The sequence below is a fragment of the Hemibagrus wyckioides genome, linkage group LG06, assembly GCF_019097595.1.
Source record: "Hemibagrus wyckioides isolate EC202008001 linkage group LG06, SWU_Hwy_1.0, whole genome shotgun sequence".
Lineage (NCBI taxonomy): Eukaryota > Metazoa > Chordata > Actinopteri > Siluriformes > Bagridae > Hemibagrus > Hemibagrus wyckioides.
In genome coordinates this window covers 34,121,612-34,143,654 of record NC_080715.1, presented here as the reverse complement: position 1 = coordinate 34,143,654, position 22,043 = coordinate 34,121,612, and the positions used below count along the sequence as shown (strand labels likewise).

General features: G+C 40.8%; 1 protein-coding gene across 1 annotated transcript; it reads left to right on the top strand.

Moving 5' to 3' along the window:
* Positions 1-245: 245 nt before the first annotated feature.
* On the top strand, positions 246-21,986 carry rab32a (RAB32a, member RAS oncogene family). Its single transcript, XM_058393080.1, has 3 exons — positions 246-667; positions 16,278-16,555; positions 21,105-21,986. Exons 1-3 carry the CDS (start codon positions 454-456, stop codon positions 21,252-21,254), a joined length of 642 nt encoding a protein of 213 aa, XP_058249063.1. The 5' UTR covers positions 246-453; the 3' UTR covers positions 21,255-21,986.
* The last annotated feature ends 57 nt before the right edge of the window (positions 21,987-22,043 follow it).

The window sequence follows — 22,043 nt, the reverse complement described above, 5'->3', positions numbered from 1 at the left end:
AAAATAATATCAGCAACTCGAAGAGCACGTGAAGCACTGAACTGAAATTCAAATCCCCCTCTCTAGAAATCTCTACAGATTAAAATGAAATCCTTTAAAGGCAATGAAGTGCACTTGATAGGGTGTGTAAAAGTCCCGGTTTCATGCCCTATTTAGTTCACTTCTGCATTGAGGACGGATCTCCCAGTGCCAGATATTTTCCGGGTCCTGTGACTTATCAGGTGGTTTGGTGGAGAAGGAGAAAGAGAAGGAGGAGAAGAAAAGAGAAGAGAAGGAGAGGCTAGGAGAGGAGAGGAGAGGAGAGGAGACGAGGTGGGGAAAGAGCTGCACTTTTTCATGATTTTAGTGAGACAGTGTGAAAGTTAATATCTCACTAGCGAGAAGTTTGCGGCTTGGAGGAACGGGAAGCGCTGGTCAGTTGAATTGTTCTGCTTTCGGTGGAAGACGGACAGGATGGCAGGAGGCTCGGTGTCCGAGTGTAAGGAGTACTTGTTTAAAGTTTTGGTGATTGGGGAGTTAGGTGTAGGAAAAACCAGCATCATTAAACGGTATGTCCATCAGCTGTTCTCCCAGCATTACAGAGCAACAATCGGGGTTGACTTCGCCCTGAAAGTCCTCAACTGGGACAGTAAAACGTTGGTCCGGCTTCAGCTATGGGACATCGCAGGTAAGTTGTTGTTGTTGTTGTTGTTTTGATCTCGTGAGGAGGTGTTTAGTCTTCACACTTTAAATGAAAAGTCCGCTTCCCGAAAAAACACCGTCATCTTCTTTTTACTCCTCTCTAAACATTTTTTTTCGCGTTAAAACTAAACCGAAACGGAGAGCCACCGGGGTGGGTGGGTGTTTGTGTGTGTGTGTGTGTGTGTTCAGGGTTTATTAGTGTTCATAATCAGCAGCTTGATGTTAGTCACGTTATGTAGGTTATATGAGGCTCCGCCCCTCGGAGGAAAAAACCACAACAACTAAAGGGTTTGTGTACTTCCGTCCAGAACAGTTACACAAACACTACTGCACTGTGTAGTGTGTTCATGTAGTAAAGGTTAGGGTTAGCCGTGGATATACTCACTTTAGTGTGTGTTTGTTTGTTTGTTTGTTTGTTTGTTTGTTTGTTTGTGTGTGTGAGAGAGAGAGAGAGAGAGAGAGAGAGAAAAAGAGACTAATTTTTTAACCTTCATTTCACACATACACACAGTGTACATACTCAGTTCACTCGAGTGTGTGTGTGAAATTAATGTAAAAATAAAACTAACTCACTCTCTCTCTCTCTCTCTCTCTCTGACACACACACTCTCTCTCTCTCTCTCTCTCTCTCTCTCTCTCTCTCTCTCTCTCTCGTGAACTGAGTATATACAATGTGAGTGAGTGTAAAAAAGTAATTTTTTCCTTCATCAAACACACACACACAGTGTATGAACTCAGTTCAGTAGTTCAATTGAGAGTGTGGGTGTTTGTGTGTGGGTGTGTGTGTATGATGAAGGAAAAAATTACTTTCTCTTTCTCTCTCAGAAACACACTCTTGAGTGAACTGTGTATATACACTGTGTGTGTGTGTTTTTGTGCTTGTGTGAAACACTCTTGAGTGAACTGTGTATATACACTGTGTGTGTGTGTGTGTGTGTTTTCAGATTGGACGGTTAGAAAACAGAAGGGTGCTAAAGAGGAAGTGAAATCACTTTTTTTTACAGGGGAAAAACCTCTACACTTAAAAAAAAACAAAAAAACAACAGAAAACAGGTCACCAGTCGGCTGCACTGATTAGTGTGTGTGTGTGTGTGTGTGTCAGAGAGAGAGAGAGTGAGAAATGGAAACTATATCATAAGGACAGTCTTTCCTTCAGTAGCAGGTGAATCAAAAACATATTTATTTCGCTCAACCCTCAACTAGAGGTCAGCGATTCAGCAAACAATATTATATCACAATATTTACACACATGATATATCGATTATTTATATATATATATATATATATATATATATATATATATATATATATATATATATCGTGTCTGTAAATATTGTGATATACCCACACTCTCAATTGAACTACTGAACTGAGTTCATACACTGTGTGAGTGTGTGAGTGAAAGAGAGAGAGAGAGAGAGAGAGAGAGAGAGAAATGTCACAATATAGACAGTAGGTTTGCTAATAAAATTAAAAAAGGCAGCAAAAATCTCCAACTCCTCAGTTTTAAAAGGAATAACAAAAAATAATAATAATAAAATAAAAAAATTACACTAGATATGAAATCTCAGGAAAGACTTCTAAAATGTTAGAACTAGAAAAGAGGAGTGTTTTTTCCCTACAAATTGTGGAGCATATGCATGATGGTCATCTCATCATAGTCAATTATATTAATAAAAATTCTATTGGCTTGTAACGGCTCCTTTAATCAGCCCGAGCATCTCATTTCTTCCCTCTCCATTCTCCTCCTCTAGTCAAGGTTCAACCCAATCACACTGTAGTCTTAAGCAGACATATTTTGATTTGCAGTTCAGGAAGTGTTTAATATCAGTGAGTGTACACTACCAGATTAAATACGGCAAGGAGCAGCGGTCGAACATGGCGTAGAAAATCATGGACACATGTAATCTGGTGAGATCTGATAGAAATAAAATCTCACCTGTAAAGCCTAGGACCTGAATGAAATAAATCATGTTAAAAATATAGATAGAGAATGTCTAGAAACATTTGAGGTTAATATGCTAAAATATAACCAAAATATAAGAATTTTTTAAAATCTGTTTTTGATTTATTTGCATCTTCCATTGGTAACGTAATAGCAATGAAACGTGATCTGATTTTTAAATGTAAAATTAAATAAAAAATTAAAAAAGTAAGACTTGTTTTTGATAGCAATGGAATTTAATCTGATTTTAAGTATATTATTATTATTATTTTAAAAATAAAATTTAAATAATAAATAATGTTTTTTTATTATTAATAGTGAAATGTAATCTGATTTTAAATGATTATTTTGTCTTATATTTATATATTATTATTTGTATATTATTATTATATGTATATATATATATATACACAGCCATTAATGTCTAAATCGTTGGCAACAAAAGTGAGTACACCCCTAAGTGGAAATGTCCAAATTGGGCCCAAAGTAACCCTCTTGGGCATGGAGTTCACCAGAGCTTCACAGGTTGCCACTGGAGTCCTCTTCCACTCCTCCATGATGACATCACAGAGCTGGTGGATGTTAGAGACCTTGCACTCCCCCACCTTCTGTTTGAGGATGCCCCACAGATGCTCAAAAGGGTTTAGGTCTGGAGACACGCTTGGCCAGTCCATCACCTTTACCTCAGCTTCTTTAGCAAGGCAGTGGTAGTCTTTGAGGTGTGTTTGGGGTCGTTATCATGTTGGAATACTGCCCTGTGGCCCAGTCTCCGAAGGGAGGGGATCATGCTCTGCTTCAGTATGTCACAGTACATGTTGGCATTCATGGTCCCTCAATGAACTGTAGCTCCCCAGTGCTGGCAGCACTCATGCAGACCCAGACCATGACACTCCCACCACCATGCTTGACTGTAGGCAAGGAACACTTATCTTTGTACTCCTCACCTGGTTGCCACCACACACGCTTGACACCATCTGAACCAAATAAGTTTACCTTGGTCTCATTGGACCACAGGACATGGTTCCAGTAATCCATGTCCTTAGTCTGCTTGTCTTCAGCAAACTGTATGCGGGTGTCCTTGTGCATCATCTTTAGTAGAGGCTTCCTTCTGGGACGACAGCCATGCAGACCAATTTGATGCAGTGTGCGGCGTATGGTCTGAGCACTGACAGGCTGACCCCCCACCCCTTCAACCTCTGCAGCAATGCTGGCAGCACTCATGCGTCTATTTCCCAAAGACAAACTCCGGATATGACGCTGAGCATCTGCACTCAACTTCTTTGGTCGACCATGGCGAGGCCTGTTCTGAGGAACCTGTCCTGTAAAACCGCTGTATGGTCTTGCCCACCATGCTGCAGCTCAGTTTCAGGGTCTTGGCAATCTTCTTATAGACTAGGCCATCTTTATGTAGAGCAACAATTCTTTTTTTCAGATCCTCAGAGAGTTCTTTGCTATGAGGTGCCATGTTGAACTTCCAGTGACCAGTATGAGAGAGTGTGAGAGCCATAACACCAAATTTAACACACCTGCTCCCCATTCACACTTGAGACCTTGTAACACTAACAAGTCACATGACACCGGGGAGGGAAAATGGCTAAGTGGGCCCAATTTGGACATTTCCATTTATGGGTGTACTCACTTTTGTATAATAAAATATTTACAAAAATGTGAGGGGTGTACTCACTTTTGTATAATAAAATATTTACAAAAATGTGAGGGGTGTACTCACTTTTGATATATATATATATATATATATATATATATATATATATATATATATATATATATATATATATATATATATATATATATATTATCATTTTTGAATTATTATTTTTTAATCTGAATTTCAAATGTGTATATAAATAAATTATTTTATTTATATCAGACATAAGTGTATTATTATTATTATTATTATTATTATTATTATTATTATTTTAAAACATTTAAAAAGTAAATAAAAAATGTGTAAATAACAAATAAATTTATTAGATTTTTTTTATTATTAATAGCAGTGAAACTGATTTTTAAATTTATTTATTTATTTATTTATTTATTTATTTATTTTTTAAATAAAGGTATACATCTATATATATACACACACACACACACACTGTATAGCAGTGTAAACAGGATCAGTAGCTCTAAATCCGAGCTGTTTTTCTCTCCTGCAGTGCCAAAAAAATAATTTTTCTTCCCCACTCATTTCCATATTTCCAGAAATTGCTCTCATACCATAATGCCGGGGTTTATAGCTCTTTGTGCTCACACAGTCAGGATAATGTGCATCATAAATCTTAGGAATTTTCCCGGAGAATTGTGAAGCTGAAGGTCTGTGGCGTAAATGCTACAGGAGAGGTCCAGTAAACTGATACTAGTTGAGACTTTATGGTCATGTGTTTGGTTGATGTTTAATGTCCACCCAGAAGAAATCAGGTTTACACATTCATTTGTTTTTTCCAGAGCAATGAGGAATTTCCAATAATTTTGTTTATAATCTCCAGAGCTCCATTTTGATAGACATGTCTATATAATGGCTTTGATATCACATGACATTCATTAAATACCATTGCGTGCGTGTAATCCAGTTAACTAATAAAGTAAATAGAATGTGTGACTTCCAGAAACTATTTAGACATCTTTTTCCCCTTCGATTGCTTATGAGAATATGTGTGAGTCAGTTGCGAAGGGGAATTTTACATGGTGACTCCTGACATACCCGTCAGTGATATGCTGTGAGGAGGGAAGTCTGTGTTTTCATGCTTCCTTTCTTTTGCTAGATGATCATATATTGGATTATGGTTGAAAATGTTGTTGTATCAATCCCAGGTAATTTCGTTTTTTATCCCCATTATACACTGGCAAATGTTTATATGTTAACTTTTCTATCAGCAGGTTCTTTTAATCTGTTGGAACAATTCATTCTAAATTTAAGGTTAAAATAAATTTTATTTTATTTTTTGGATATCAGTTGCCTATGTTTAAGTTTGATAGGGGAAACCTCCCATAATATCTACTTGGAATTATGATTAAATGGGTGCTAATCCCACCTGCTCCTATGGACACTCTTGACCAATCCCTTTAACTACTACAGACACTCCTGCTTGTTTCTTCAGATACTCTTAACCAATCCCACTTGCTCCTACAGAAACTTTCAACTAATCCCACCCATTCCTCCAGACACTCTTCACCAATACCATCTGCTGCTACAGACACTCTTGACTAACCCTTCCACTCCTATAGATTCTCTTGACCAATTTTGCATGCTCCTACAGTCACTCTTGACCAATCCCTGCCCAATTCTGCCGACTATCTTGACTCGTCTGACACACTTCTGCAGACAGACTTGAGTAATACTGCCTGATCCTAAAGAAACTCTTGACTAATCACACCTATTCCAACACCCTTGACCAATTTTGCCAGCTTTTGCAGACACTCTTGACCAATCCTAGCAGACACCTGTGACCAATCCCACACACTCCTGCAAACAATATCGACTAATCACACCTACTCCTACAGACACCTGGGACTAGTCCCACCCACTTCTGCAGACACCTGTGACCAATCCCACCAACTTCTGCAGAGACCCTTGACCAATCCTACCCACTTCTGCAGACACCTGTGACCAATCCCACCCACTTCTGCAGACACCTGTGACCAATCCCACCCACTTCTGCAGACACCTGTGACCAATCCCACCCACTTCTGCAGACACCTGTGACCAATCCCACCCACTTCTGCAGACACCTGTGACCAATCCCACCCACTTCTGCAGACACCTGTGACCAATCCCACCCACTTCTGCAGACACCTGTGACCAATCCCACCCACTTCTGCAGACACCTGTGACCAATCCCACCCACTTCTGCAGACACCTGTGACCAATCCCACCCACTTCTGCAGACACCTGTGACCAATCCCACCCACTTCTGCAGACACCTGTGACCAATCCCACCCACTTCTGCAGACACCTGTGACCAATCCCACCCACTTCTGCAGACACCTGTGACCAATCCCACCCACTTCTGCAGACACCTGTGACCAATCCCACCCACTTCTGCAGACACCTGTGACCAATCCCACCCACTTCTGCAGACACCTGTGACCAATCCCACCCACTTCTGCAGACACCTGTGACCAATCCCACCCACTTCTGCAGACACCTGTGACCAATCCCACCCACTTCTGCAGACACCTGTGACCAATCCCACCCACTTCTGCAGACACCTGTGACCAATCCCACCCACTTCTGCAGACACCTGTGACCAATCCCACCCACTTCTGCAGAGACCCTTGACCAATCCCACCCACTTCTGCAGAGACCCTTGACCAATCCCACCCACTTCTGCAGACACCTGTGACCAATCCCACCCACTTCTGCAGAGACCCTTGACCAATCCTACCCACTTCTGCAGACACCTGTGACCAATCCCACCCACTTCTGCAGACACCAGTGACCAATCCCACACACTTCTGCAGACACCAGTGACCAATCCCACACACTTCTGCAGACACCAGTGACCAATCCCACACACTTCTGCAGACACCTGTAATCAATCCCACACAGTTCTCCAGACAATATCGACTAATCACGCCTACTCCTACAGACACCTGTGACTAATCCCGTCCACTTCTGCAGAAGCTCTTGTCTAATCCTGCCACCACACCGACCCTGACCAGGATAAATGTGATTGAATCAGCACCACATCCTACATGCTTCCAGGTTAATCAATACGACTGTTCTTTTTCCTCACAAGCTTCATATCTGACCATCCGCTCTGGCTCCTCCACCTGCATAAAAACGTCTCTCAACCTTTGCCTTTGTATCCTGAAACAACCTGTACAAGCTAGTAATGGACACATATTTCTCAGTATTCCTGTCATGTCATGATGGAGAACAAGCTGTTAGATGGGAAGGAATTGGCCATGACGAAACATGGGTGACCTTCCATGTTCCTGAAACAATAAAAACAAAGCACTTGCTATCTTTTATTCATTTTTTTCACACAGTTGAGTGGAGAATCAGCTGTAATGACCATTTTTTGTTGCAGAATCCTGTTCGATAGTTAGCTTCCAGCTAATAATTAGCAACTGGTAGTTGTTTGCTGACTAATTAAATGGACCTTTTGGAATCTTACCTCATCCCTAGATCCTTCATGGTCCTACCATGCCATCTTTACGATTATTCACCTAGCAGTTGCAACAATATAGTCAATGCTAGCAACTCAAACCGTTGACAACAGACAATATACATATATATTTTTTAACAGTCAACATGACTTCTTGTAAGATTCAACAATACCCCCACTTCCAGGCTTTTCAAAAGATACCATGCATGTTGTGGAGTTGGTGACCACTTCTGATGTCATGTGAAAGCCCCAGGGGCCATGTTTTTCTAATGTTGCAGTGCTTGTCTGCGAGTGTCGCATTCCCTTCCCCTCACTATGACATCAATATTCCTGGAGCTAAAGGCAGGCCTTCTAGCCCGTGGCTTTCTGAACTCCGCCTGAGAAGCTGTCATTCTTTGATGAAAAGATGTGATAGTAGCGCATCGGATTCCGGGTATTTCTCTCGGAGCACATCGTATCATGGGATCTCGGTGTTTGTACATATATACAGCTTTGGTCAATCCTTTCCTTCTCGTCCAGTGACTCATTGCTGGTGGAGAAAGAAGGTGATGCTTTCATGTGATGGCCTCGGGTTGTTGGGTGAATTTCAGTGCTGGTGCTTTTGAGATCTTGGATGAATTCTGCAAAAAGCCACTAGGTTGAATTATACTTTCCAGTGTTCTGGAAAGTCTCTAGGATCTAGTTCTTTCTCTTTAAAGGATCCACAATTTGTCTTCATTGGGAATTGTCCTTCCTTTCCTGACCTGAACCTGGATCTTTCTCTATTAAGATTGCTTTTTTGTTAAAGAGAAATAATGAGTTTTAAGGGAATGCTGGGGATAGTTTGCCTTTGGTTTTGGTTAGGTTTTTTACTGTAGGGATGAGAGGTGTGGGTGAATCTCTGGGGATTGGGAATTATGCTGTATAGATCATTTCAGATTCTTGTTCTGTGTGTAAACCAGGATTAACTTAAACAGAACAGATCAGTGTAGAAGAGTGCAGAACTATACGCCCTCTATTAACCCTGTTAATCAAGCAAGTAATTGGCACTTTGGTGAAAGAACTTGAAAGTGTCCTCTCTCTCTCGCTCTCTCTCTCGTGCTCTCTCTCTCTCACTCTCTCTCTCTCTGTCTCTCGATCTAATGATTATAATGACCCTGACTAGAAAGACTGTAATCGAGACTTTCAGATGTGTGAGTTGGAGCCTGAGTGAAACCAGGGCTTTGTCCTCCCACTGTAGCCCAGAATAGCTATACTCCTCTTGGGCTGCCTGAGAGATGAGCAGATTACAACCCTGGAGCTCCAGAGAAATCCAGATCCTTGTTCTCTCCCGATACCTCTCTCTTAATCTCCAAACAGGAAATGAAATGAAAGGGCAGTCTTTAAGATGTCCAGGTTTTGACCAGTCTAGGACAAACGAGATTGTGGATATGCTGATATGAAAGTGTTTGGGACTTCTAGCAGTTGTTTTTTTTTGTTTTTTTTAACATGACCTTGGTCCTGCTGAATATTTAAGGACGGTGACTTAGCGTGGCTGTAAATACTGATGATGAAAGTGTCTGACCTGCGAAACCCTTCAGTTTGACCCATTGAACCTTTATTCGCTAATTAGCATTTAGTTGATTCCAATCTGAATAAATATCTAGCTGTTTTGCAATAAAACTGCAGCAGTTTTTATACCCAAATAAAAGTCTGGTCATTTTTTTTGTCACAATATTTGTTCATATCCAGTAATTCATTTAAAAGCCAGAATGCAGGATGACTCTTTGCCCATTTCTGTTCATAGCTAATCTGTATAAATGGCCTGCCTGTTCATGTCCGGTAAGAAGTCTATCCAGAGCTGGTCGGGTTAAATGACAAGCGGCGTGAGGGATGTGCCCTGTGCAGACAGGTTGCATCGTCCTTGTCTTCTTCTGGCTTTCATTAATGGTGTTGTGAGTGAAATGAGGGACACTGGGGCTGGTCAGTGTCTGAAGTGCAGTGCTGTTTTCTTGCATACTGGGGGGATACTTGCAGCTGGCTTGTCTGGCTTGGCCTGTTTCTATGACAACACACCCACGAGATCATAACCACGATTAGGACCGTGTAAAGAAAAACTTGTGGTTGCCATGGCTATGGGCGAAGACTTTCCTCCGTTCTTTGGCTTTCGTTCTCGTTACTTCTTCTTTTTCCCTTCTCAGTGACTCTTTTTTTTTTTTTTTTCCTATGCAGGAAGCCATCATTTTATAATCACCATTGTTTGTGCTTTTTTTTTTTTCTCGGCAGACCTGGATGTGTCTAAAAATCACTTTAATGACCGACATATTAAAGCATGCTTGGTTTTTTTGTTCTAATTTCAGATCGAACAGCTGCTTTTATCAGCCTCCGGTGACTCAGGGGTTGTGTTATTGATGAAGGTATGGATCAGTGATGAATGACAATTGATCCTTGACATCATGAGCCCATGGGAGACACAAAAAAACCTCTTTTCGCTCTCTGACTCACTCTAAGAGCAGCGTAGACGGCCCACGCTATTGACCAGTAGCGTTTATCGAGATTAACCCAGAAACAGGTATCCGATACACACTCCTCATTGTTGGAGCTCAGCCCAAAAAACCTTTTAAAGCTCTCAAATGCTGTATGTTCAATCAGTGCTATTAAGAGGAATTGTTTTCTTCTGTTACTGCCTGCTAATTATGAAATCGCACACACAATAGTATCGATGAATTAACGTGTCTATTTGGTTCTAAATAAGGCTTGTCACATGAAGCAGAAAGGGTTGAGGCTCTTGCTCAGGGGTGAAGAGGTTTGAACTACCGACAATCCAGAGCCTTAGACACATGAGCTAGCACTTTCTACTGGCAGATGAGCGATTTTTATCAGACTGACAGGATTATTTTAGTTAGCTTGGTGTGTCGCAGTCGGAATTTGACAGCATTACAAACTGTACCTTCTTACAGCTCGTCACGGTTGTCGCTTCTTCATTTTATTAGAAGGCTTGAAGCAAAAGAGAGCATGGTATGCAGATATTGCAAAACTCTTGCATCATAAGTTTCCATAGTAGCTCTCTCTGTGTGTGTGTGTGTGTGTGTGTGTTTCTGTTCAAGCAGTAACTCACTTTTTGCACCTTGATGCTACCATGCATTTGCTTTCAAACTAATTTCTCCTCCTTTTTCCTTCATCTCGATAACAAATCGCTTCTGTTCCTGCGATAGCTGTTAATACATTAAAACGATGAGTTCTCATTCATCTGGCACTTCTCTGTTACATGAGAAACTGTGGCAGATGAGCTGAGGTGCTTCTCTTGTAGCCTACAGTGAATCACCAAGTTTAATGTCCGAAAACCTACAGGAGGGGTGAAAAAAAGAATTAAAAAAATAAGTGGCCACTTTAATAGGAATAGTTCTCCAGTCAGTTGGACAATGATGGAAAATGTTTGAAGGATCGATTTTAGATGGGCTGATTGGAGTATTTCAGGAACTCCTGGGCTGGTCCAGCTGAATGTTCTAGCCTCTAGGAAGTACCGTAATGTAAATAACTACTTCTGTGGTGAGCAGAATAGCATCTCAGAATGTGCAACACAGCAAAGAGGTCAGATTGACATCAGCTTCCTCTCATGGCAGCAAGGAACATCATTTATTTATGTATACAACTTAGTTAGCTGTGTTATTTTAACCAGTTCAAATGTTTTTTTTGATGTTAAAGAAAACTGTAAATACTGGTCTTAAGAAACCTGGGAATAAAGCAGCAGTAACACGTATGAGATGTAACTGAAACGATAAAACAGCGACAAAATGTGGGCGTGTCCAGAAAGTACAGAGCGAGTACCAATGAGCGTGTAGACGGTAGAGAGGACATGATACTTGACAGAGAGCACATGCCGCTGCTCATATCTCACATGATATGTTGCAGATAAACACCAAATCTTCCTCCACAGGCTAAAGCTCCACCCACTGAGACATATTATTACTATGGCAACCAGAACCGTGACACTGTGTGACCTAGCACAAGGCTTTTCCACCAGTGATAAAGGATGGAATCATATACAGTGTATTAATTCTAGAGTATAGTAATGCTCCATCTTAATGCTAGATAAGATTTCGTCTTATTCTAAAGTGTATATTAGAAGCAGATCCTGGTGGAGCAGGTTGTCGCTTCTCCTGGTGTGACTACACCGTAAGTTTCCTTTCTGAAAGCAGATTTGTAAAAGGTCTTTGAAGGTCTTTTGAGAGAACAGCAGTGGATTGTGTGTAGAGCCACTGAGGAGATTATACAGCAGCTCTGATCACTAAACTGAGCAGGGTTTTCTTCGCCGTTCATCAGGATTAGCATCACAAACACCTCGCTAATATTTGGCACTGCATCTGCAGCTATGAATTTACATATAACCTTAACGTCGTGTCATCAGAAGGCAGTAGACATGAGACTGTAGAGCTGATGTAAATGTTACGGTCAGCAGGTAAACGCCACGTGAAGGGTGTAGTAAAGGTTCACGGTTAAAATCACAGTGAAATTGGTGTAATATCAGACGTCGCGTAACCTGTAATTCATTTTCATATCAATTATATGTGAAAATATATTTTAATTATTATGCAAATGAACGTTCACAACCTGCAATTAATTCCTAAATGGTTCATATCTAAACAAATCACCAATGCAAAAGTTTTGGCACCCCCTTTTGGACCCATCGCGTACGACTTCACTCCAGAATTCACGGAAGAAAGCGCAGCTGCTTGGCTCGACTGTTTTCAGCCTGATAACGCAGAGCAGGCTTTTAATCAGATGCCTGGCGGAAATGGCGGAGAAGGAAATGAAAACCAGGAGCTCTTTTCTTGTGTGTCAGCCGCCCTGGGCGTTCACCTGAGGTTAAAAGGAGTAAATTTAGCCTGGCAATTAAGAGCAATTAGCTGCCGAGAGACCTGCAGAGCTTTTGGCGTGTAAAGTGCGCAGCTGAGAGAGTGCGGATAATGAAACGGAAACACGTTAGGCACGTGTGTGTGTGTGTGTGTGTGTATTGCTTGGTAAAGATTAAGCCTTAGACTATTTTTTTAAATATTGCTGCATTAGTGAGAGAAAGTGAGAGATAGACTTGTGTGTGTGTGTGTCTGTGTCTGTGTGTGAGGTGAAGAGCCGGAATCAAAAGCCAGACGTGCGTAATGAAGGGTGTGATTATTTCCCCTGTGTCAGATTCGTGTCCCTCAGTTCTCCTCTAATGAACTCCATTAAACAGGGGTTCTGTCCCACAGCCTGCATGATTAAATGGGCCATTCCACATCAGGACCACGGATCTCAGTGATGTCAGAGCTAGGGCTTTAAATAAAAAAAAAAAAAACACCTCATACATAAAAAGAACGCTGTGTTCTTTTTCTAATGGTGATTAAATACATTCGAAAATTTCACCTTTATACACACCTTTAGACGCTGCAACTCATCAGTGAACTTATGAAGACTTCAGCAGGATGAACTTCAGTGAGTTATTAGTTCCTCAGGACATCTTGGTTGCACAAGTCCACATGATTAATGTTAGATACACCGACCAGGCATAACATGATGACCACCAACCTTCCATCCCCACATGCATTAATGAGCCTTGGCCACTTATGACCCTGTCACCGGTTCACCACTGTTCCTTCCTTGGACCACTTTTGATAGATACTGACCACTGCAGACCGGGAACACCCCACAAGAGCTGCAGTTATGGAGATGCTCCGATCCAGTGGTCTATCCACCATCACAATATGGCCCTTCGTCAAACTCTCTCAAATCTTTACGCTTGTCCATTTTTCCTGCTTCTCACACCTCAACTTTGAGGACAAAATGTTCACTTGCTGCCTAATATATCCCACCCACTAACAGGTGCCATGATGAGATCATCAGTGTTATTAACTTCACCTCTCAGGGGTCATAATGTTATGGCTGACCGGTGTATATATTAATTTAATTTTAAACTTTAATCTATATTTCTTTATTTCTGTAAAGTGAGACAATGTCCATTGTTAAAAGCGCTTTATAAATGAATTGAATTGAATCTGAAGTGCTGGTGATGACACAGACATGAAGATCTCTCGAATTCTTGGATTTTAAAACAATAATATTTGATCTCATTTATTTATCCCAGCTTTTTGCTCTCTATGCAGGAAAAGTGGCCTAAATGTGTATGTATTTCATACATGACATAAATTTGTATACAAAAATTTGAATATACAGTGACTTGCAAAAGTACTCACCCCCACACACACACACTGAAATACTGGAATGAGAAACATGCATATTCTTCCTGTTAGTGTTTGTAGGTAAAAATGATGTTGCCTTTCAGTCAAAGATGAGAAAAAACAACTGAAGAATGCTGCTTTGCATAAGTATTCACACCCTCACACCCATATACACAGTTTATTGTGTAAAGCATGCGTGTGTGCATGGTTTAAAGAAAAACCTGACCGCATGCTTGAGGCTAAATGTAGTTCCCTCCAAAACGTATTGGAATGCCAAAGCTATAGATATGTCTTGATCCTAAACCCAGATGTCTTTAGTGTTTAGGGGGGAAAAAATTAAGGAAATAAATAAATAACGAAGTAGTGTTGCTGTTTCAATACTTTCGGAGGATACTGTATTGTAGTGACAGAACTGTCAGAACTTGCCAGTCTTTGCCCCACCTCGCAACCTAGAGCACTTAAAGGATCTGCTGCTTCGGGCCTGGTGCCAGACACCACACCTTCAGAGCTCTTGTGGAGTCCAGGCCTCAAAAAACGCTTCAGAGCTGTTTTTATGAAACAAAAGGTAACACCACCATATTCTGCAGGTGGTTTTAATGTTATGGCTGATTGAATATGGTACATTGAAGAGAATATTATTTGGGATTCTGCCCAATCGTGTAGCAAACAAGGAAAAATAGATCCATAAAACCAGTTCCGAAACAGTTTAAGGCAGATTATTTTGAGGTATCGAAGTACGGATATCTAGCAAAGTATCAGCTAGAAGGAAACATTGACGTTTATGATAATTGAATTTCTTCGTGTAAGAAAGTGAAATAATGAATTTCTGTGGCACATGCTACTGATAAATGTGTTCTGTCTGGGGCTGATCAGCTATTAATACTCCTTATATATGAATTTGATTTATTTTGTTGTTATTGCCTAAATAGAGTTGTTGCGTTTAAGGAGAATAGAGTAGAGTGTAATAATATTAGCAGCTGTAGTCATGAGCTGCTGGATGGCAGTGGCAGCCTCGAAAGCTCTGCTGGATGGCAGGTTTTTAGGTGGTTCTCGATAATAAATCCCACATCTCACAGTACGGTATAATCACTTCACAAATCATGCTCTGTAAAACGACTTGTTGTTCCCAAGTCATATTAAGGATTTGATCAAAATGAACAAATCGCTCTGTAAAACGACTTGTTGTTCCCGAGTCATTTTAAGGATTCATTCAAAATGTACGAATCATTCTGTAAAACGACTTGTTCCTGAGTCACATTAAGGATTTGTTCGAAATGAACGAATCGCTCTCTGAGATGACTTGTTGTTCCTGAGTCATATTAAGGATTCGTTCAAAATTAACGAATTGCTCTGCAAAACGACTCATTGATTCTGAGTCATATTAAGGATTCGTTCAATATGAATGAATCGCTTTGTAAAACGCCTTGTTGTTCCTGAGTCATATTAAGGATTCGTTTAAAATGAATGAATCACTCTGTAAAACGACTTGTTCCCGAGTCATATTAAGGATTTATTCAAAATGAACAAATCTCTCTCTGAGACAGCTCGTTGTTCCCGAGTCATGTTAAAGATTTGTTCAAAATGAACAAATCACTTTGAGACGACTCGTTGTTCCTGAGTCATATTAAGGATTTGTTTAAGATGAACAAAATGATCACTTTTTAAAATGGCTTGTTGTTCCCGAGTCATATTAAGGATTTGCTTTTAGCAATGGACATTGTCAATGGACAAAGCAGAATATGTTAAATAGAAATTTAGATCTATCTTTCTAATTTCCCTCGTGCTCAGTAGACAGAGGTTAGAGTTTATTTCCTTTTTCTTTTTTTTGGTCACAGAATTAGCATTTTATAGCAGCATTACAGCAGATGGTCAGTGAAGTCCATTTCATCATGTCTGGTCTGTCTTCTGTTGATCTCTCACAGCACACACTTCATTTTCCAGGGTTGATAAATTCTGTGCGTGTGTGTGTGTGTGTTTATTTGGTGAGTGAGGAGTCAGTACATCTATAATAGAAAAATCCGATCTCTGGTCAGATTTCTCTCTTCTTACTGGATGTCTAATGCAGTGCAGTCGCTTCACATCACATTTCCATCAGCAATTTTTCACACGGTTCTTTTTCTCTCTTTTCTTCCATTCATTTTTTCTCCCAGATTAATTCCGTTACATGTGGTTTCCGATGTAATGTAACACCAGGTTGCCCCTTTAAAAGTGATGAGGCTAGGTGCCAGCCTTGCGGCGGCGTGAGGATCTGGGCAGGATGAGGAAATGAGTGAAGCTGAAATCAGATCTGTGTGATCCTGAACAATGTGTTTTGTTTTGAAGAACTCATGGTGTAATATGTGTTGTGTTTAGGTCAGGAACGCTTCGGGAACATGACCCGAGTGTACTATAAGGAGGCAGTGGGAGCGTTCGTGGTGTTTGATGTGACCAGAAGCTCCACGTTCGAAGCCGTGACCAAGTGGAAGCACGACCTGGACAGCAAGGTGAAGCTGGCAAACGGGAACCCCATCCCCTCTGTCCTGCTGGCTAATAAATGCGACCAGAAGAAGGACGGCTCCAATAACGCCACGCTAATGGACAACTTCTGCAAGGAGGCGGGATTCCTGGGCTGGTTCGAGACATCTGCTAAGGTAACGCCTCATACACACCGTCCAGACTTTCTCTTGATGAAGCGTCTGAGTGTATGGTGGAGTAGGTCAGGGTTTCTTTCAAGGATTTAGTCGAGGGTGAAGGACCCTTCACCTACTTTGAGCGTGATCCACGCTAAGCAGATCAAAGCCTTTCCTGACGCCATGTTCAGAATTCTCCACATATTTTAAAGAATTATGCCTCAAACAGGACTTCTGTATGAAACTGTTCTCCCAGATCATAATATAATAAAACTACTCATCCTTCTCCTGTGTCCTGTTCCCTGTTCCTGTGTCCTTTTCTGGTTTCCTTTCCCTGTTTCTTTTTCCTGTGTCATTTTCACCTTTCCTTTCCCTGTTTCCTTTTCCCGTGTCCTTTTCCTGTTTCCTTTTTCATGTGTCTTTTTCCGCTTTCTTTTTCCTGTGTCCTTTTGCGGTTTTCTTTTTTCCAGTTTCCTTTCCCTGTTTCCTTTTTCCGTATCCTTTTCTTGTGTCCTTTTCCGGTTTCCTTTTTTCTGTGTCCTTTTCTGGTTTCCTTTTTTCTCTGTCCTTTCCGGTTATCTTTTTCCTGTGTCCTTTTGCGGTTTTCTTTTTTTCTGTGTCCTTTTCCTGTTTCCTTTTTTCTGTCCTTTTCCTGTGTCCTTTTCCTGTTTCCTTTTCCTGTCGTTGTCTGGGTGAAACCTGTGGAGGATCACAAGCGAGTGTTTCTCTTTCATCAGTGAGCGTCATTCCATCACCTAATAGTTAATCTTCTGTGTGTGTGTGTGTGTGCGCACATGAGTGCGTGAGTGTGTGTGTGTGCTTGTGAGGGTGTGTGTGTTTGAAAGTGTGTGTGTTTGCACGAGTGTGTGTGTGCACGATTGTGTTATCTAGTGTGAGTGACTGTGTGAGCAAATGTGTGTGTATGAGCAAGCGAGAGTGTGTGTGTGTGTGTGTGTGTGAGAGAGAGAGAGAGAGAGAGAGAGAGAGAGATTGAGTGTGAATGTGTTTGTATGAGCATGTATGAGTGTTTGTGAGAGACAGAGAGATTGTGTGTGTGTATGAGAACGATTGCGTTATCTAGTGTGAGTGACTGTGAGCAATTGTGTGTGTATGAGCAAGCGAGAGTGTGTGTGTGTGTGTGTGAGAGAGAGAGAGATTGAGTGTGAGTGTGTTTGTATGAGCATGTATGAGTGTTTGTGAGAGACAGAGAGATAGTGTGTGTGTGTGTGAGAACGATTGTGTTATCTAGTGTGAGTGATTGTGTGTGAGCAAATGTGTGTGTATGAGCCTGCGCGCATGTGTCTGTGTGTGTGTATGTATGTATATGAGTGAGTGTGTTTGTGAGAGACAAAGTGTGTGTGTGTATGAGCGTATGGGTGTGTGTGTGTGTGTGTGTATGTGTATGTATGCGTGTGTGTATGTGTATGTATGCGTGTGTGTGTGTGCATGTGCATGCGTGTGTGTGTGTGTGTGCGCCTCTCCTTGTTACTCCCACAGACACATGACACACACACATGAGTGTGTGTGTTTTGATCAGCTCAGTGTGTAATCACCAGCACATTGACCTTGCATGTCTAACATCCTGTACACGGATCAGCCGAGGTCCGAGTGTGAGTGTGGAGCTTCACATGACTTCACATGTCTGTTTGTGTGTGTGTGTGTGTGTGTGTGTAGCTGTTTGACAGAAGGTGTCTCATCACCCAGTCTGCATAAGCACATGCTTTGTGAGCTAAATCTATCCACTGATGTCTGGTGGGAAGCTCCAGCACCTGTCACCTGTGTGTGTGTGTGTGTGTACAGATGTGTCATTCCTCATTTATCAGGACCTCCTTGTGTTCTACAAAGCCTCATGTGTTGCATCTCTTTCTCTCGGATTTCCTCTCCAGGGACCTCAGCTGGCTTATTTAGTTGTGTTAGTTTCGCTCGTTTTTCCCGATTAGCATAGAGAGGGATCGCGGCGGCGAGCTAAACGGGCAGAATGAAAAGTGAGGAGAGATCGTATACACAGCGCAGGTGTGGCTTCGGCGTCAGAGTTGAGACAGTGGAAGAGCAGGCGGAAATTTTCTTCCCTCGAGGGTTTATTCGTTGCAGTCTCGGCGTTTACTGTAGGTGTGTGTAAGCAGGTCGATTTCACAGAACTGAAACACAGATACACACGCATGCGCGGGGTTTGGTTTCTTAACGAGTTGTGTGGAAAGGACAAACTTTCTCCCCCGTGTGTGGTATTCGAAGTGCCCACGCTGACTGGGACATCATGTTCCGTTAGGAGCAACGGTGATGGTGACGATGTGGGCTTGTCGCCATGGTAACACACTTTAGTAATCCATCCTTGGGTAATGCTCCAAGGAAATCAGAGGTCACATGGTGCACTGCTGGTCAATCTGAGTGGAGACGCTGAAAAAGACTCCTGTTAATCCGGAGGGGTGTGTGTGTGTGTGTGGTTTAAGTGGGGTTTGAGCTAAAAACCTTTGACCTTGGTTCGTCAGAGTCGCTCAGGCGCTGTTTTGCCTTCAGGATTCCATCCACTGTGACATCCATATATACTGTACAGCTCCATTAACACTATCTTATGTCTCTCTGTGTGTGTGTGTGTGTGAGTGAGTGAGTGAGTGAGTGAGTGAGTGAGTGAGTGAGTGAGTGAGTGAGTGAGTGAGTGAGTGAGTGAGTGAGTGAGTGAGTGAGTGAGTGAGTGAGTGAGAGAGAGAGAGCAAGCAAGCAAGCAAGTATGCACACATAACTGTGTGTGTTTGAGAGAGAGAGAAAGAGAGAGCATGGATGCGTATAACTGTGTGTGTGTGTGTATTAAGGGTTGTGCTTGTGTGATGTTAGTGTGTGTTAGTGTGTGTGGATGACAGACTGTGTGTGTTTGAGTGTGTAGTACGTGTGTGATGTGAGTGTGGTGTGTGTGATGTGTGTGTGTGTGTGTGTGTGTGTGTGATGAATGTGTGTGTGTATATGTGTGATGAGTATATGGTGAGTGTGTGATGAGTGTGAGGTATGTCTGTGTGTGTGATGTGCGAGGTGTGTGATGTGTGTGTGTGTTTTTCATTTATCCATTCCTCCTTCTCTCTCTTCCTTCCCTGTTACTGCAGACATGTGATGTTCACTGAAGTCAGATCTGATTTAGAAAAGCGTTTAGAGAAATCTGATCTCTGTGAGGAGAACATCGTGGGCTTTTTATTCCAGGAGCCGGACATCATCTGTCTTTTCTGTTTTTTGTTATTTTAACATCAGACATAGAATTACGAAGAAAAGAACGAAGCTCCCGAAAGAACATCTGCTAAAAAAAATAATAAATAAAAAAGTACATAATAATAAAAAAATAAAACAAAAAAAAAAGTGAATGCTAAATTTTCATGATTTATTTATTTTTTTTAAGTAAGTGTGTATGGTGTGTATGGGGCGGTACATTGCTGAAAACCCATTACACCATGCTGTTTTAATTTATTTTATTTTTTTCTGATTTTTCTTCTTCTTTTGCTAAAATGGTCAATTAAAAACATTATTTAAAAAAAACCTTTTTGTAAGAAAAAATGTGGAATTTCTTAAGTTTTTTTTTTTTTGCCCATAAGGACATGGTGTAGTGTCCTTTATTCATGAATCATCATGTGTGGACTTGTGCTTTCTTTAAATAAAAATATCTCATGAAAATAGACAAATGCATATGTACACAAATAAATAATTAAATAAATAAGTACTTAAATAAAAAAAATACATAATTAAATAAATATGTACATGAATAAATAAATAGATAGATAAATACATAAATAAATAAGTATATAAATAAATAAACACAAATACATGTACAAGTACATGAATAAATAAGTACATAAGTAAATAAATAAATACATGAATAAATAAGTAAATAAATAAATACATAAATAAATAAATACATATATAAATAAATAAAAGAATAAATTTAAAAAGTGTACATTTAATAATATAGTAATTTCCTTTGGAAAAAAAATATTACACCATGTCATTTTTTTTTTCCAGAAAAAATAAAATTGTATGAAAACCCATAAATTTCTAAAAAAAAAAACAATTTCACTAGATAATTTTTCACAAGATTTTTTTTATTTATTTTTTTTAAGGAACGGGACATGTTGTAATGTTTATAATGTAATTATCACATACTCTCCCACCACATAGTAACACACACACAAACAATGTGTGTAAGTAAGTTCAAATCCCAGGTCCACCAAGCTGCCACTGCCGGGCCCCTGAGCAAGGCCCTTAACCCTCAATTGCTCAAAGAATGAGATAAAAAAGTAATTCTTTCACGATCTTCTGAATACTGTAAAAGTAACCAACACCCTTTTGTGTGTGTGCTATTTTTCACAATTTTTTTGGTGTATGTTTTTATTTATATTTTCCAAAAAAGTTGTGTAGAACATTCGAGACACCATGTTCTTCTCTATGTTTTTCTCTATGTTCTTCTCCACGTTGTTCTCCACGTTTTTCTCCAGGTTTTTCTCCAGGTTTTTCTCCAGGTTTTTCTCCATGTTCTTCTCCACGTTTCTCTCCATGTTTTTCTCCAGGTTTATCTCCATGTTTCTTTGTTCTGCAGGATAACATTAACGTGGACGAGGCAGCACGCTTCCTGGTGGAACACATCCTCCTGAACGATAAAGGCGTTCCGTACGAAGAGAGCAACGGCGACCGGATCAAGCTGGACCAAGAGGCTGTGCTGGCGGAGAGCAAGTCAGGCTGCTGCTAGCGTCCAGCCTTCATCTGTCCATTCACCTGCCATAAAGGAGGGGTTCTTGGCTAGGGACAGAGACCCAAAACCCCACCATTATGTCCACTACTTCCTGATTCACGAGAACGTACAAGGAAACCATAGCCATGAAGATTCATCTCTCTCTCTCTCTCTCTCTCTCTCTCTGTCTCTGTCTCTGTCTGTCTGTCTGTCTCCCCCCACCCACCCCCCTCTCTCTCTGACTCAACACAGTTCAAGATGTTTTATATTTCTAGTCTTCCACAGTGTCAGGTGTCTTGGCATATTTGTCGTCATCTTGAGAATAAATAACCCTATGGGTGTTATAGGAGGCTGGACCAAGTACATGTTTATTATACACAAATTAAGACTTTTTTTTTTTTTTTATTTAAATCAGAAAAGAAAAATTCTCATTTTGAGCACTAGCATGCTTAAAAAAAGAAGTTGTTAAGGAATCTGTATCTAAAACAAACAAAAAAAGGATTGATGTTAACTTTACAGTTATTATATTTTTTCCCTCCCTATTTTTCTGCCTCATTTTTTCAGTCCAGAGCTTGTGTCTCTGGAGATGGACATGCAGAGGGTCAATGGACTTTCTGGACAGAAACCGTGCAGAGGGACATAGGAATATGTTTGTCTGAGTTCTGACAGGTGTGAAATATGTGAAGTGGTACAGAAGTGTTAGAGTTTACCTCTGGATGTTTAGAGACTCATCGAGGGAGGAGTGCGGGGCGTGAGGAGTGCGGGGCGTGAGGAGTGCGGGGCGTGAGGAGTGCGGGGCGTGAGGAG

Coding starts and splice junctions, on each gene's coding strand:
- rab32a (XM_058393080.1), top strand. CDS start 454: ATGGCAGGAGGCTCGGTGTCCGAGTGTAAGGAGTACTTGTTTAAAGTT. Junction 668..16,277: donor TCAGCTATGGGACATCGCAG/GTAAGTTGTTGT, acceptor TGTTGTGTTTAG/GTCAGGAACGCTTCGGGAAC. Junction 16,556..21,104: donor GGTTCGAGACATCTGCTAAG/GTAACGCCTCAT, acceptor TTTGTTCTGCAG/GATAACATTAACGTGGACGA.